The sequence below is a fragment of the Talaromyces stipitatus genome, genomic scaffold (assembly GCF_000003125.1).
Source record: "Talaromyces stipitatus ATCC 10500 scf_1105507295541 genomic scaffold, whole genome shotgun sequence".
NCBI lineage: Eukaryota > Fungi > Ascomycota > Eurotiomycetes > Eurotiales > Trichocomaceae > Talaromyces > Talaromyces stipitatus.
The window spans coordinates 3,181,155-3,192,939 of NW_002990115.1; the positions used below are offsets into that span (position 1 = coordinate 3,181,155).

General features: G+C 44.8%; 4 protein-coding genes across 4 annotated transcripts, besides 1 other annotated feature; 2 read left to right on the forward strand and 2 right to left on the reverse strand.

Moving 5' to 3' along the window:
• Positions 1-607: 607 nt before the first annotated feature.
• Positions 608-2,625, forward strand: TSTA_035140 (camp independent regulatory protein; the record flags this gene model as incomplete). Its single annotated transcript, XM_002480674.1, has 2 exons — positions 608-761; positions 930-2,625. The coding sequence occupies 2 exons, from the start codon at positions 608-610 to the stop codon at positions 2,291-2,293; spliced, it is 1,518 nt and encodes a 505-aa protein (XP_002480719.1). The 3' UTR covers positions 2,294-2,625.
• Positions 733-761: a microsatellite.
• A 5,150-nt stretch (positions 2,626-7,775) lies between the features above and the next one.
• On the reverse strand, positions 7,776-9,167 carry TSTA_035150 (acyl-protein thioesterase 1,2, putative; the record flags this gene model as incomplete). Its single annotated transcript, XM_002480675.1, has 2 exons — positions 7,963-9,167; positions 7,776-7,911 (listed from the first exon to the last, which is right to left on the reverse strand). The coding sequence occupies exons 1-2, from the start codon at positions 9,063-9,065 to the stop codon at positions 7,776-7,778; spliced, it is 1,239 nt and encodes a 412-aa protein (XP_002480720.1). The 5' UTR covers positions 9,066-9,167.
• Positions 9,168-9,653: 486 nt separating this feature from the next.
• On the forward strand, positions 9,654-10,382 carry TSTA_035160 (uncharacterized protein; the record flags this gene model as incomplete). Its single annotated transcript, XM_002480676.1, has 2 exons — positions 9,654-9,701; positions 9,795-10,382. 2 exons carry the CDS (start codon positions 9,654-9,656, stop codon positions 10,380-10,382), a joined length of 636 nt encoding a protein of 211 aa, XP_002480721.1.
• A 214-nt stretch (positions 10,383-10,596) lies between these two features.
• On the reverse strand, positions 10,597-11,671 carry TSTA_035170 (uncharacterized protein; the record flags this gene model as incomplete). Its single annotated transcript, XM_002480677.1, has 2 exons — positions 10,663-11,671; positions 10,597-10,614 (listed from the first exon to the last, which is right to left on the reverse strand). The coding sequence occupies exons 1-2, from the start codon at positions 11,416-11,418 to the stop codon at positions 10,597-10,599; spliced, it is 774 nt and encodes a 257-aa protein (XP_002480722.1). The 5' UTR covers positions 11,419-11,671.
• Positions 11,672-11,785: the final 114 nt, after the last annotated feature.

An 11,785-nucleotide genomic window follows, 5' to 3' on the forward strand; every position in this document is an offset into this window, starting at 1 on the left:
GTGTCAGTAATCATTGTTTATGCAATCTGTCCTGAAACATCGTTACTTTATTTTTGGCGCAAGATAGCGAACAAAGTCAAATCCAGCTTGTTCTTTTTCTCTGGCAGAAACAAGTACCCAAGCTTGGTCAAGAGGCAAAAATCAACATGGCAGATAGCAAATAAAAAGTATCAGCTTGTCTTGGATTGCGGCGATCCACCAGTGTCTTTCTTATAACTGCTCCAATAATATAGTCGATGATTGCTTCGTTGGATGCACTGCGCCGCACTTATTTCTGCACCATTAGTCAGGATTTGTTAGACTCAACCACTGCCCAGTTAAGTAAATCATCGAGATGGTTACCCACTGACTAATATCAGATTATGCTTCGCTATCGCTGCGCTAGTAACATACTACGTAACTCTAGGCTGTTACTCCGGCATTGGCCAACTAAGCTTAAATCTCTAATGCCTGTCCTTAAGAGAACTCCGTACGTACTGTATGTATTTTTTGTATATTGTATGTATCATTTGTATGGTTACGGACGTATCCATGGTTTCGACCAGCTTGGCCCCGTTGGGTGACGTACCATAGGTAACTTTAGGTGAAATTAAAGCTTCTTGCCCACATGGATGGATGCATCGATCTGATATCCGAGAGCCCCCTGCCTGTTCTTGCCTTCTTGGCTAGTCGCTCTGTAGCACAATTTTATAACAAAATTTATATTATTGTCGCTTCTCCCGTCTGCGCCGATCCTTCCCTCCTTCCTTCCTTCCTTCCTTGTTCTTTCCTCTTTCATTTCTTTTTTTCCACCACTTCTTCTTCTTCTTCTCACCCACTCACCCCTCCCTTTCTCTCTCTCAACCTCAGGTCGCCCTACTAATTACAACTCCCTGGGGAAAGAAAATATCAGCAGTCCACAGTTGAAATAGCATACGTACACACAACAGGCATCTCTCGGGAAGCAGAGGCTCTCCCAACGTCAACTCCAATGGAAACCTACCACGGTCTCGTTCGCACTCCCGCGGACGCCATCATTCTCTTCGAAGCCTGCCGGTTAGGATTGCTTCCTCGCGTGCAACGTCGCCTGTCCGAAAAGGAACGACAAGCTATCAAGTCTGGCTCAGTATTTGTGTGGGACGAACGTGAAGCGGGTATGCGCAGGTGGACGGACGGCAAATCATGGAGCGCCAGCCGAGTCTCAGGCAGTTTTCTTACCTATCGCGAAATGGAGGGCAAGCGTGGAGGCGGCGTCTCGACATCTCGAAGCGAAAAGACTCCCGACAGTCGAGGAAACAGCGACGACGACAGGGATGGATCAGAAGATGGCCCAGATGGATACAGATACAAACCAGACGGTCTCATGAAACAGTCTTTTAGCATCACCACGTCTACAGGGCAACACCTACACCTCATCAGCTACTACGCTCGATCACATCCGACAGCCCCTAATTTCAACCAGCCTTCTACAGATCCCGCTCTACGCCATATTCGCCCACAAAAAGGTCTTTATCCAGAGTCAACAGTCAACGATCAGCAGAACCTCCCCGTCGTGACCCGAGGCCCAATGCCCGGCACTATGACACTGTCTCCTCATATGCACATGGCGGGCTATGCCCGAAACGGCGCTACTCACCCACAGTCGTACGTTCCGTTGTACAGCTGGCCTCCAACTCCCTCAGCGACTCCGCCAGCCGCCACTGTTCCATACCATCCTGGACCGAATTATCTCCCACCTCTCGCTGCGCCCTCGCCTTATGGACAACAACTACCACCACATCCACAAGCTATCGCTGTTCCTCACCACCAGCTTCCCACACCATCGGAGAGACCACTACATCTCGAAACAACGCTTCCCCCACCCGTCCCCTCTGGCACTGTCTCGGCACCTGGTTATCCTGGTTACACCCGCTCGCCGGGCAGTGGTCCTATGTCTATGGAGGCTCAAAGGGTACATTCGCCCAGTTATGCAGTCAAGGCGAATCTCCCTGGACAGGTCGACCCTCGCCTTATGTCTCCTCGGTCTCAAAAACAGGCAAGCTCCAGCAGTGAAAACAGGCCCTCCCCTCGGCAACCTCTAACGCCTAATCAATCACATCTACCACCACCTCATGAAAATCATGCAACTAGAACGACGGTGCCCAGTATCGGAACACTGATGAGTGGCCCTCCTACTTCACCTTATTCGAAATTGAACGGCAGTCCAAATTCTCTACGCGTGGACGGTCCAAAGGACATCCCGACAGATAAGATTGGATTTGGTGGAGAAGATATGCGTGCTCTACGACAATTGGATCGGGTATTTACAGCTTAGGCTTTCTGTCCGATTCCGATTACAACTCAAAAAAGCAGTTATGTATTTTGTTTTTGTTTTGTTTTGGTTTCAATGGGTGTTTTAACTAGCCTACGGGCTCATGGGAACGGCGTTTATGAATCTGAGACATTTGCTGGGGTTTGAACTTTGCATGGGCGGTTCTGGTTTTCCAAGGTTTTACGGGGATTTTTTTTATTCATACAGGGGTATTTCGTATGTATGTATAATCACAGGACGGCTGTTTGATTGTTTCGTCCGTGACTACATTTGTTTTTAGCATTAGCCAGTTTCTACTGTGTGTATGTGTGCATGATTCCCTTGCCTTATTGTTTTGATTGATACTACGAGGACTAGGTTAGATAGATGACCGAATATTATGACTGCATAGTAGTCATAAATGCATGACATACAGATACAAACACATAGTTCAGCAACGGGTATAGATAGTCGTACAGCCAGACCTGGGAAAACGATGACGCATTTCCAAATTGAGGTACTGCAAATATTACCTAGGTACGCATATACGCATACAAATGTCACCCGTTGTACAACTAAAGAAGCAATCAGCTAGCTTACATATACCTGCTACCCATATTGGGAAAATGTTGGTTGTTGGTTATACGTAGTATTATAGCATGACTCGTTTACTCCGTATTGCTTATTCCAATTTAGCTACAGTCTGATCAGGTGATGCACCAACAGGCTTGTTTTGTTGCCTACCTATTTTTTTTTCCACTGATAAGCATGTATAAATATATACATTGCATATGCAGGGTCATTTGTGTGTGTGCGTTTGTTAACCTCTTTTTTTGCGAGAGACTGGGATGGTAGCAGGGTATCCCTGTCTGTGTATTACAATATACATCGCTTACGGCGAGTATTAAACAATACCATTTACTTATTGGATTCAGATTCGCACTGGCTAGCTGCAACATATATTAAATATCATGTGAACGGTGTCTCAACAGCCTACAGATAGAGGAGTAGTTACTTGGTCAAGAATTAGTACACCTTCTAAGCTGAACAGTGGGGCGAGCTAGAAAAAGAAGGAATATGCTCTAAATGACAAGTGCATGTCGCATTTATGCAGCTTATCTTGCTAGATTTCTTGAGAAACAAAGAAAATGGATCTAAGCTCTTACTTTTTATAGCATAACGCCGGACTCTTTTTTCTTTTGGCTCTTAGGTGTCGCGTCGACTAAATTAGTACTTAACGGTGTTCGGAGCCAATCGCTAATCATTCGAGTTAGGGTTTTACCCAAAATTGAGGCGGATAAACTATCCTTGCTAAGAGTGATTTCTAAAGAAAGATGGGCTATTTGGATACTAAGCGTGGAAAAATGGTTGCTTTATGCTTATTTTTAAGCATTCGGCTTAACTACAACGTGTCCAAGCTTCTTCGTATGGGTAGATTGATGATCAAACACAAGCCAATGGATACTACAGAGAGTTTTACATACTTAGCAAGTGACTTGCCTTATTCCTTGTCGGCTTTAACTATCAGTCAACTACTTTGTATGTAGCCGATAATACTCGGTAACGAAAGAGTACGTATTTCTGCGGTGAGTGAGGACCATCTACCTCCGCACACCGAGAACGGGTCCGGACCTGAGTTTACGATATCTATAGGTACGATAGGTTTACTAAGACTTGGACCACTACGACGCTGGAAAAAAGTTCTCTGGATGTATGAAGTGATTGTGTAGATAAGGGTGTACTATGTTTTTTTCTACTGTTTGCACTGTCGCACTACGCAATGGCTACTAGAAAAGTAACGGGCGTTGAAACCTAGTCTCCAGGTAAGAATAAAGGGACCGAGATTCAGCCTCAATTGTTATTCTATTTCGATCCAGTTCCAAGATCGGGATGAACGGCTGAACCTTTGTCCTGTACATACTGTGACATGCAAGTAGGCTTAGCTGTGAGATTTAGATGACATTCAGGTAACCAACGGCTGACTTCGAAATAAGCATCTACTAGAATTGGTACTTTCCCGCCCCAACAGTGCATCTGCGATAGATTGCGTTCTATGGAATAGTAGGATGTAACTGAGCCGCGGCGATCATTTGGAATTGGTAACCTTGTCGTTGTTGGCTTGCTACTGCGTGCTTCCTAGGTACCACGCTGTACTACACAAAAAGAAGCACTAATTCGGTACCTTTTAGGTTCCTCTTTGAACCACCTACTTGTGTCACGAATGTCGTTGCCATTATCGTTTACTGGAACTTTGTGGATTGCAATCAGGTCTAATTCTTCAAAGACGACTATTCTATAACTAGCTTACAAAGGTCTCCGAAGTCTGAACATAGGCATTTCCCCCCATCGAGAGAGTGCCGTGTTCGGTTCCGTAGCTTCGCGGCGAACACATGCGCCAACCTTGTAAAAGAAGTCATATGTGTATTACATTGCACCATTCTTATGTAGCTACACACTTCTATCTATTCAATCCCGGTCCCGATATAGTACTACCTACAGTTAGACCAGGCTAGCAGTCAAGGGTATATCCCTGTCGGCGAGGGCTGATTCCACCTGCTCCGCATTCAATTCAGGCTGTTCAGCAACTTACCCAGGTATATGCTGCAATATAATGATGGTGCATTTAGTCCGCGCGTTCATGTGTAGCAGTTATTTCCCGACGTTGCACACGACAGGGTTATGGTCAAGTGGTAATACTCGTGTTCAAATGCCTGAAAAGGAAACATCTAAGGTAGGCTATCATCTGAGTAGATGTACCGTATTGACGATCCTACTACTAAGTTAGTGGTTCTCGCACATTCCAGCCCAGATCGACGGGCGACGGAAAGATACGTAAGCTTAATATCCAGAACCCAAAGAGCATTAGTGATTTAGAGGGCTGTCATTATACGAGAGACAAATCAGTTCCGAGCAACATCTAGTTTGGGGAAAAGATTACAAATAGATCATCAAGTTCTCATAACTAATGGTCTACAAAAAATCTTATATCATCCTATAAATTCGAATTTACGTACATGCGGAGGAAAAGCTTCGTGCCTCCATTACCATCACTCCAAAAAAGAAACTTCTTCCTCGCACCATCTAGGATACATACGGTCATCCTGCTACATGCTTACCTGCCTATTCAGGCATTGAAAGTCGGAAACTCACATACAACGTGCATCTTTCTCGGTTATCCCGATTTGGTAACGTTTGAGAACCTCCAATTACGTCAATCACGGACTTTCTTGTCGACGATGGGGGCCAGGAAGGAGAACCGTCCATATAGTAATAACGCTAGCAACATGGAGCATGTAACGTTTAATAATAGCGGACTATTCCCAGGAAACCTTATACGCAGATAGCGTTTTACGCGGCGTCGTGCACAGGTGTGAAGTACACTTATTGTCACTTAGCCCAACTCCAGCCTTGAAACCCCCGGGTGTGTAATGCTATCATAATTGGTGTCTGAGCCGCTACTGTCAGACCATCAGTTCGTTGCTAGTGTCCATGTCTCAATACGAGGTTGATTAAAGTTACACCAACAAGTGATCAATGATCATAACTAAGCACTAAAGAGATTAATTACCAAGGGGAAGTACATTGTCGAATCCGTAGTTCACCGTTCGGACTCCGTTCTTTACTGTCCGTCTTTACTTATCATCTTGCAAGATCCGGGTCTATCTCCGAGTATTCTAAAATATACGACAGCTCGGAGTTGTAAAATATAGGAAAGGAAAGTCCGAATACAATACGTGTCAGGATATGCTCAAAGTAGATTTTTGTTTGGAGTTAGGTTAAAACTGTAATTAAGCTTAAGCTGAGCATCAGGTACGCATAATTTTATACCTTCCATACATTCCATAAATTCAGCTATACACACTTATCATGTTAATGGGTTGAAAAGATCTTGCAATAGAGGCGATCTTCTCATAGCGCCCATCTACACAGCCGAACGGTAGTCAGCTTGTTTGTATTACGAATAAATGGTGGATACACTGCAACAATAGCATTGCATAACTCCAAACCACTGTGAAGAGAATATCAAATACAACTACCTGAAGTACACGGTCACTGACTATGGAGGTCTACCATTTCATTCAGGCAGATCTTTGCGCATAGATACTACCGAGGCGCACTGAGAACTAATCAGTGCAATGCCTACCTCCATTTCACCGGACGATCTACAATGATCTTCACTGCGTGGAGACTCGAATATCAGTCATATGGAATTAGCGTACGTATCGTGTTCCACGTATGTTTGAATTTCTTGATATGATCTCTGAGATAAAACATTGACATGCAAAATGTACTTTCTAACTATTACGGGACGTTACAGAATGTGTCCATGGGGTACTGACTCAGTCTGATTGAAAGAAGAAAGTGGTTCGAAGTACCAAACTCCTATACTTTTCTCCAGAGCATCCAGGCAGACAAGCTCAAAAAGGAATGGACACAGTGTTTGATCCCTAATTAAATTATAAAGGTTCATGGAATCTAACATTTTCCGGTCATGTGACATTCTCAAACCCTATCAAAGGAAACAGTCCATCCTTCGATACTGGATGAGCGTTCAACTCTGCTTTCTTAGTGTTAAAGACGGATAGGTGATACACCATAGCAAGATATGCAGATATATGTTGCTAGAGCTCGGTTATCGATCTCTTCGATTTCAGGACAATGGTCGTAACAATGTCTCCCTCACATGTTCAAAATCTTCAAGCACGGCAGTCAGATGATTGGAACGCCAGGCCTGTGATATTCACTAATAACCTGACAGACATGGCTTATTTGCCTGAGCAGGCCAATTTCTCGCGTTATGGAGAGGTCTGCGAACTGAAACGTCCCTTTATTCAACCCTGGGTTGATCGAGAACCCAGACGTCTATCAGGCCAAAATCTAGCGACTGAGCCATACCTACCGATACTACGAGGATCGAGTATAAACACTGTCAATCTGATGTCGAATGCCCGAAAGCTCCTTTACTCAGTGTTCTGAGGTCACGCCCACACATGAACCTTCCACGCTTCAACCATCAGCTTTTTGCTCAACCAAACTTCTACATGACACCGGTAAGAACAATTACTGGAAAGAATAGACGAGTATATGTTAAGCATTAAGTCCATAATTAAGTAAAACTTAGTCCGTAAATCTCCAAGTTCCCATCGTCAGTCAACTAAGACGAGAGCTCAAGGCCGAAAGCTTGAATCTGTCAGTGAGTAGCGGTATCGATGAAGAAAAACTAATCATAGGGACAGGAGCAAGGACAGAGCTAGCTAGTGGAGTTGGAGCCATCTCCCTACAATAGTAAATCGCTAGATACAAAGATCCAACATGTACAGCTCGGAGAGTACCGATATGACATGTCACAAAGGCAGCTCACAAAGCCATAACAATTGACGGATGGAGCCGGCTAACCATATCTAGATTGCAGAGGTAGCGCTGAGAAAGAGTGAAAGAGTTGCAGACCGTGTAAAGCCGCACTTGCAAGGTGCTGTATGCCTTATAGAGAATAGGATGAAACATATTAAACAACTGTACCATCGGAAAAGCACGGGTCTAAATCAATATGAGTTACAGTCAGAGTGATAGGCAAGATTAAAACAAGTGACAAGTCTTTGTCAAACGTAGCTGTGTAATTATATTCAAAGATAGACCATATCCTGTACAACTCCAAATGCAATTAACATATAAGAAAGTGCTACTTAGCTAACATCTCAACTGGCAAATTAATATTTTGCTGCAGGAATTCCAGAATGTCGTCAATTTCATCAGGGACTTTGTACCAGTGACCAAACCCATCGTAAGTCTTCCATGTGACATCTATTTTCATCTTTTTCGACAGTAGCTCGGCCATTTTCTCACCCAAGCGAACAGACACTTTGGAATCAGCCGATCCATGACCTAGAAAAATTGGTGTCTGAAGGATTGGGAAAGCCTCTGTGGTCACTTCATGGGTTGTTTCGTTATCATCGTCGTCAGGAGCAGAAAGGCCAATAACCACGGGTGGAAGATCCAGTATGTCGCGGACAGAATTGAGGGCATCCGCAATGTTATTTTCGGGATTATCCTGAGGATCACGCTGAAATGGGTCGAAGGAAGCCAAATTGACTTCTGCATCCGATGCGAAGTTATCACTTGCAGTGTCATTGAACGAGACATTTATCCCAACGTCGCTCTCTGAGCGGTCATCATCATCATCACTACTTTCACTGTCATCCTCTTCTTCATCTTCCTCTTCCGTCTCATGGACTCGATCACTACTCATGCCCTGAACGTTCATCATACTATTCAGCTGTTTCTCAAACGGTAGCCAACCGCTCATCCCAAAGAAAGCTCCAGGCCTCTCATTTCCACTCTCTCCAAATCCACCGCCAAGAAGAGTAAAAATGGCAGCAGCACACCCCTGACTCAGTCCTCCGATAATAATTCTTTTGTGTCCCGTCTCACCGGCACCGTTATCCAGAACCCGTGCTTCAGCATCAACCAATTCTCTCAAGAACTTTGCCGTCTCCATCAGCCCATCAGCCTGCAGATCCGTTCTCTGATTCGGATCATCCAAGCTATAGTTATCAAACCACTGGTTGATTGGCATCTTTTTCAAAACTGTAGATCGCCGCTTGGAGGCAGTGGGAAAGACGAACTTCACAGTAGGCAGACGAGCGGGGAGATTGGCCGAAGCCAAAAGCTCGCGACCGAACTTCTCTGCATTACTGCCTCTGCCATGGAGGATAATGAATGTATGTGTATGTTGGGGTCTCAAAGGCTCGACGCAGAATGGGATTGGATAAGGATTTTTCTTTCCTTGCTTGTGCATTTTCGCGTGTATTAGGTAGTGAAGGTGCTGAAAATATAATCCAGTATAGACACCACCTGGGCAGCCTCAGTGAGGTTCGCGGTGTTTAGGGATATTGCGAATGTAGCTGAAGCAAATGCAGCAATCACTCGATAATGTGTAGGAGCAATCAAAAGAATAACTTGCATCTGACCAAAGCGTCATGTAGAGACAGGAAGCCCAGTTAGCCGCCCACCAAAGAGATAGGGACTGTTTTATTTAGCGCCAGCTTTTTTTTATTGCCGCCACTAATGAAATGAAAGACTACGTGAGTGAACCCCTAGAACTTGCTATTATTAGACACACTTATATATATCATTCCAAGCATTGGATATTATTTGTTGCTTACTGACAAGATTTCTAGGCTACTACTTGGGCGAGTGACTCGAGTAACCAACGGCCTCTCGTAATGTACCCAGGTCAGGGGAGACGGGATGCACCCTCCATAGCATGGCAGACCAATTGTTGATTGCCACTGTTCCTGACAGTTTTGTACTGTCGCTAATGCCTCATAGCCCAGGGCGATAGATGTATGTCTATCAACCAATTGTTGGACCATGTACCTTGTTAATGACCACCGCTAGAAATTTCAAACCTCCTATGGTAGGACAAATCATGGTATATAGGCGCCTTTGAAGGAGGTAATTTTTAGAACATGAAGTCATAAATACCATCTTCCATCTCTTTCATTCTTGCCATTGAATACTAAAGTGTCTAAGTTGTCTTCAAACTCAAATTCTGTCAAGCGTTGCAATGTCTTCCACTTTGGATATATATATCGGATTCGGCAATCGCCGAGGTAATGATACCTTACACTGGATTCTCATGCTTGCAACCCCTGGAACCGACAGATGCACTTGGTATCATGTCACTGGTGGTCCAACACAAGCCCGGGGCTACACGCTTCAGATCCAAGCCAATAAGAGGCTCAACAGTTTCGGTTTATCCGGCAAGAGGTTCATCAGCACCATCCCGGCAAGTGAAATCAACAAAATCAAATCAGCGGCTCAATCGGTGCCTTTACAAAGGTGCCAGCGCTGGACAACCGCAGTTCTTGGGCAGCTAGAAGCAAAGCGCCTAGTGCCGCCAGGAACAATGGCCGAGTTTGAGAGCCAGATAGAACCCTCGCGATTCGAGCAGTCTGGGAGTCGGGACCCCTCTAGTGGAAGCAGGAGTGGAATAAGAAGTGGCAGTAGCAGTGGAAGTGGAACTGGAAGTAGGCAAAGTGGAAGTCCTAGAGGGAGCAGTGGTATCGGTAGCAGATACCAGAGTAGCCAATATTCATTGCAATATCGTTGAGAGAAGCCCCCATATTCTGTTATATTTCATTGATGTCTACTCTGATGCCTTCACTATCTCGACCTACATGTGTACAACATGTGATACCTTTCAGCACTTATTCCTTTTGTGTTTATGTTTGTGGAATCCCTGTCCAGTTTCTGCTATCGTTTTCGGTATCTTGTTGCGCATGGCTATGATTCTGATTCATTTGTTGGCCGTTTGCAGTGGTTGCTTAGGCCGGTTTGTATATCTAAGTTCGTATTCAATATATTTGTCATCAGAAAAGAAGTTCCTGAACGTGCATGAGTGCAGCATGTTCGAGATAATATGGTTGCAATATCTTGTCAACCGTGCCCTCAGCTATCCAACGACTTTCCCAGTCTGGGTAATACAACGCCTTAACATACTCCCAATATGAAGGGTAGAATCCGGCCATTTCCCAGTCGATAATGGCGACAACCTGATCATCTCTCACGATAATGTTTCGTGGTGAGATGTCCGAATGGGTGAGAACAATATTATGACTAGGCAGAGCTCTAATGAATTTAGCAATATGATCCACCCATGAGTTTTCTTGGGACAGTTTCATAGCTCGGATCAAGCCCTCATTAAACTCGTGTTCTGTTTTGTAAGGCCCAAATCCACCGAGGTCTGCACAAAAGATCGGGTCTTCGCAAGCAGTTCCATCGACAGAACCGATGAAGTCACCCTTGATTTGATGTAGCTCCTCCATGTATCGTTTCAATTGGTCTATGATGTTCTGACGCTGGCCATCATCCATGTCTTCCCAAACATCACAGAGGACTTCCCCATTGGCGTATTCCATGACAATTACCCCGCGGTTTATGGATTCATCAACATAGGAGTCATAAACCTCCGGAACCGGGACTTTTGTATGTGCTCGAACGAAACGAAGAGCCTCAGCTTCAGCGAGGCGGTTCGGCTCACAGAGTTTGACCACTGTCTTGTCATCTACACGGAAGATGTTGATGAGGTTGTCGGGTAATAGGCGGTTGGAGTCGCTGAATAGCGCAGGGTCAATCCTCCGCATCATTTTGGAAATATGCCTACTCTTGGAGACTCTTTCTTTTCGATTTGCTCTGGTGTAATTTCAATGATATCACGTGTCGAAATACATAGTACTAGTACATATTTGATTAGCGAACTTAGTCTCATTGGTCCTGAGAAATCAAGAGGCTGGTAAAACGAAGGGGGCTGACTCTGGAAAGAGAGGGGTGGAATTGATAGAAGATAAAAAGAAAATAAAAGAACAAAAAACATACAACAGTTGGGATTCGCTGGTGGTCACCCACCCAACTACTAACCAGCCGGCGTGTGGCTTAAGTACGGCTGAGCGGACGGGAAGCCCTATTTTCCACACCCTATGGTCGTATGTGCTAGAAGAACCGGGAAAGGGACTT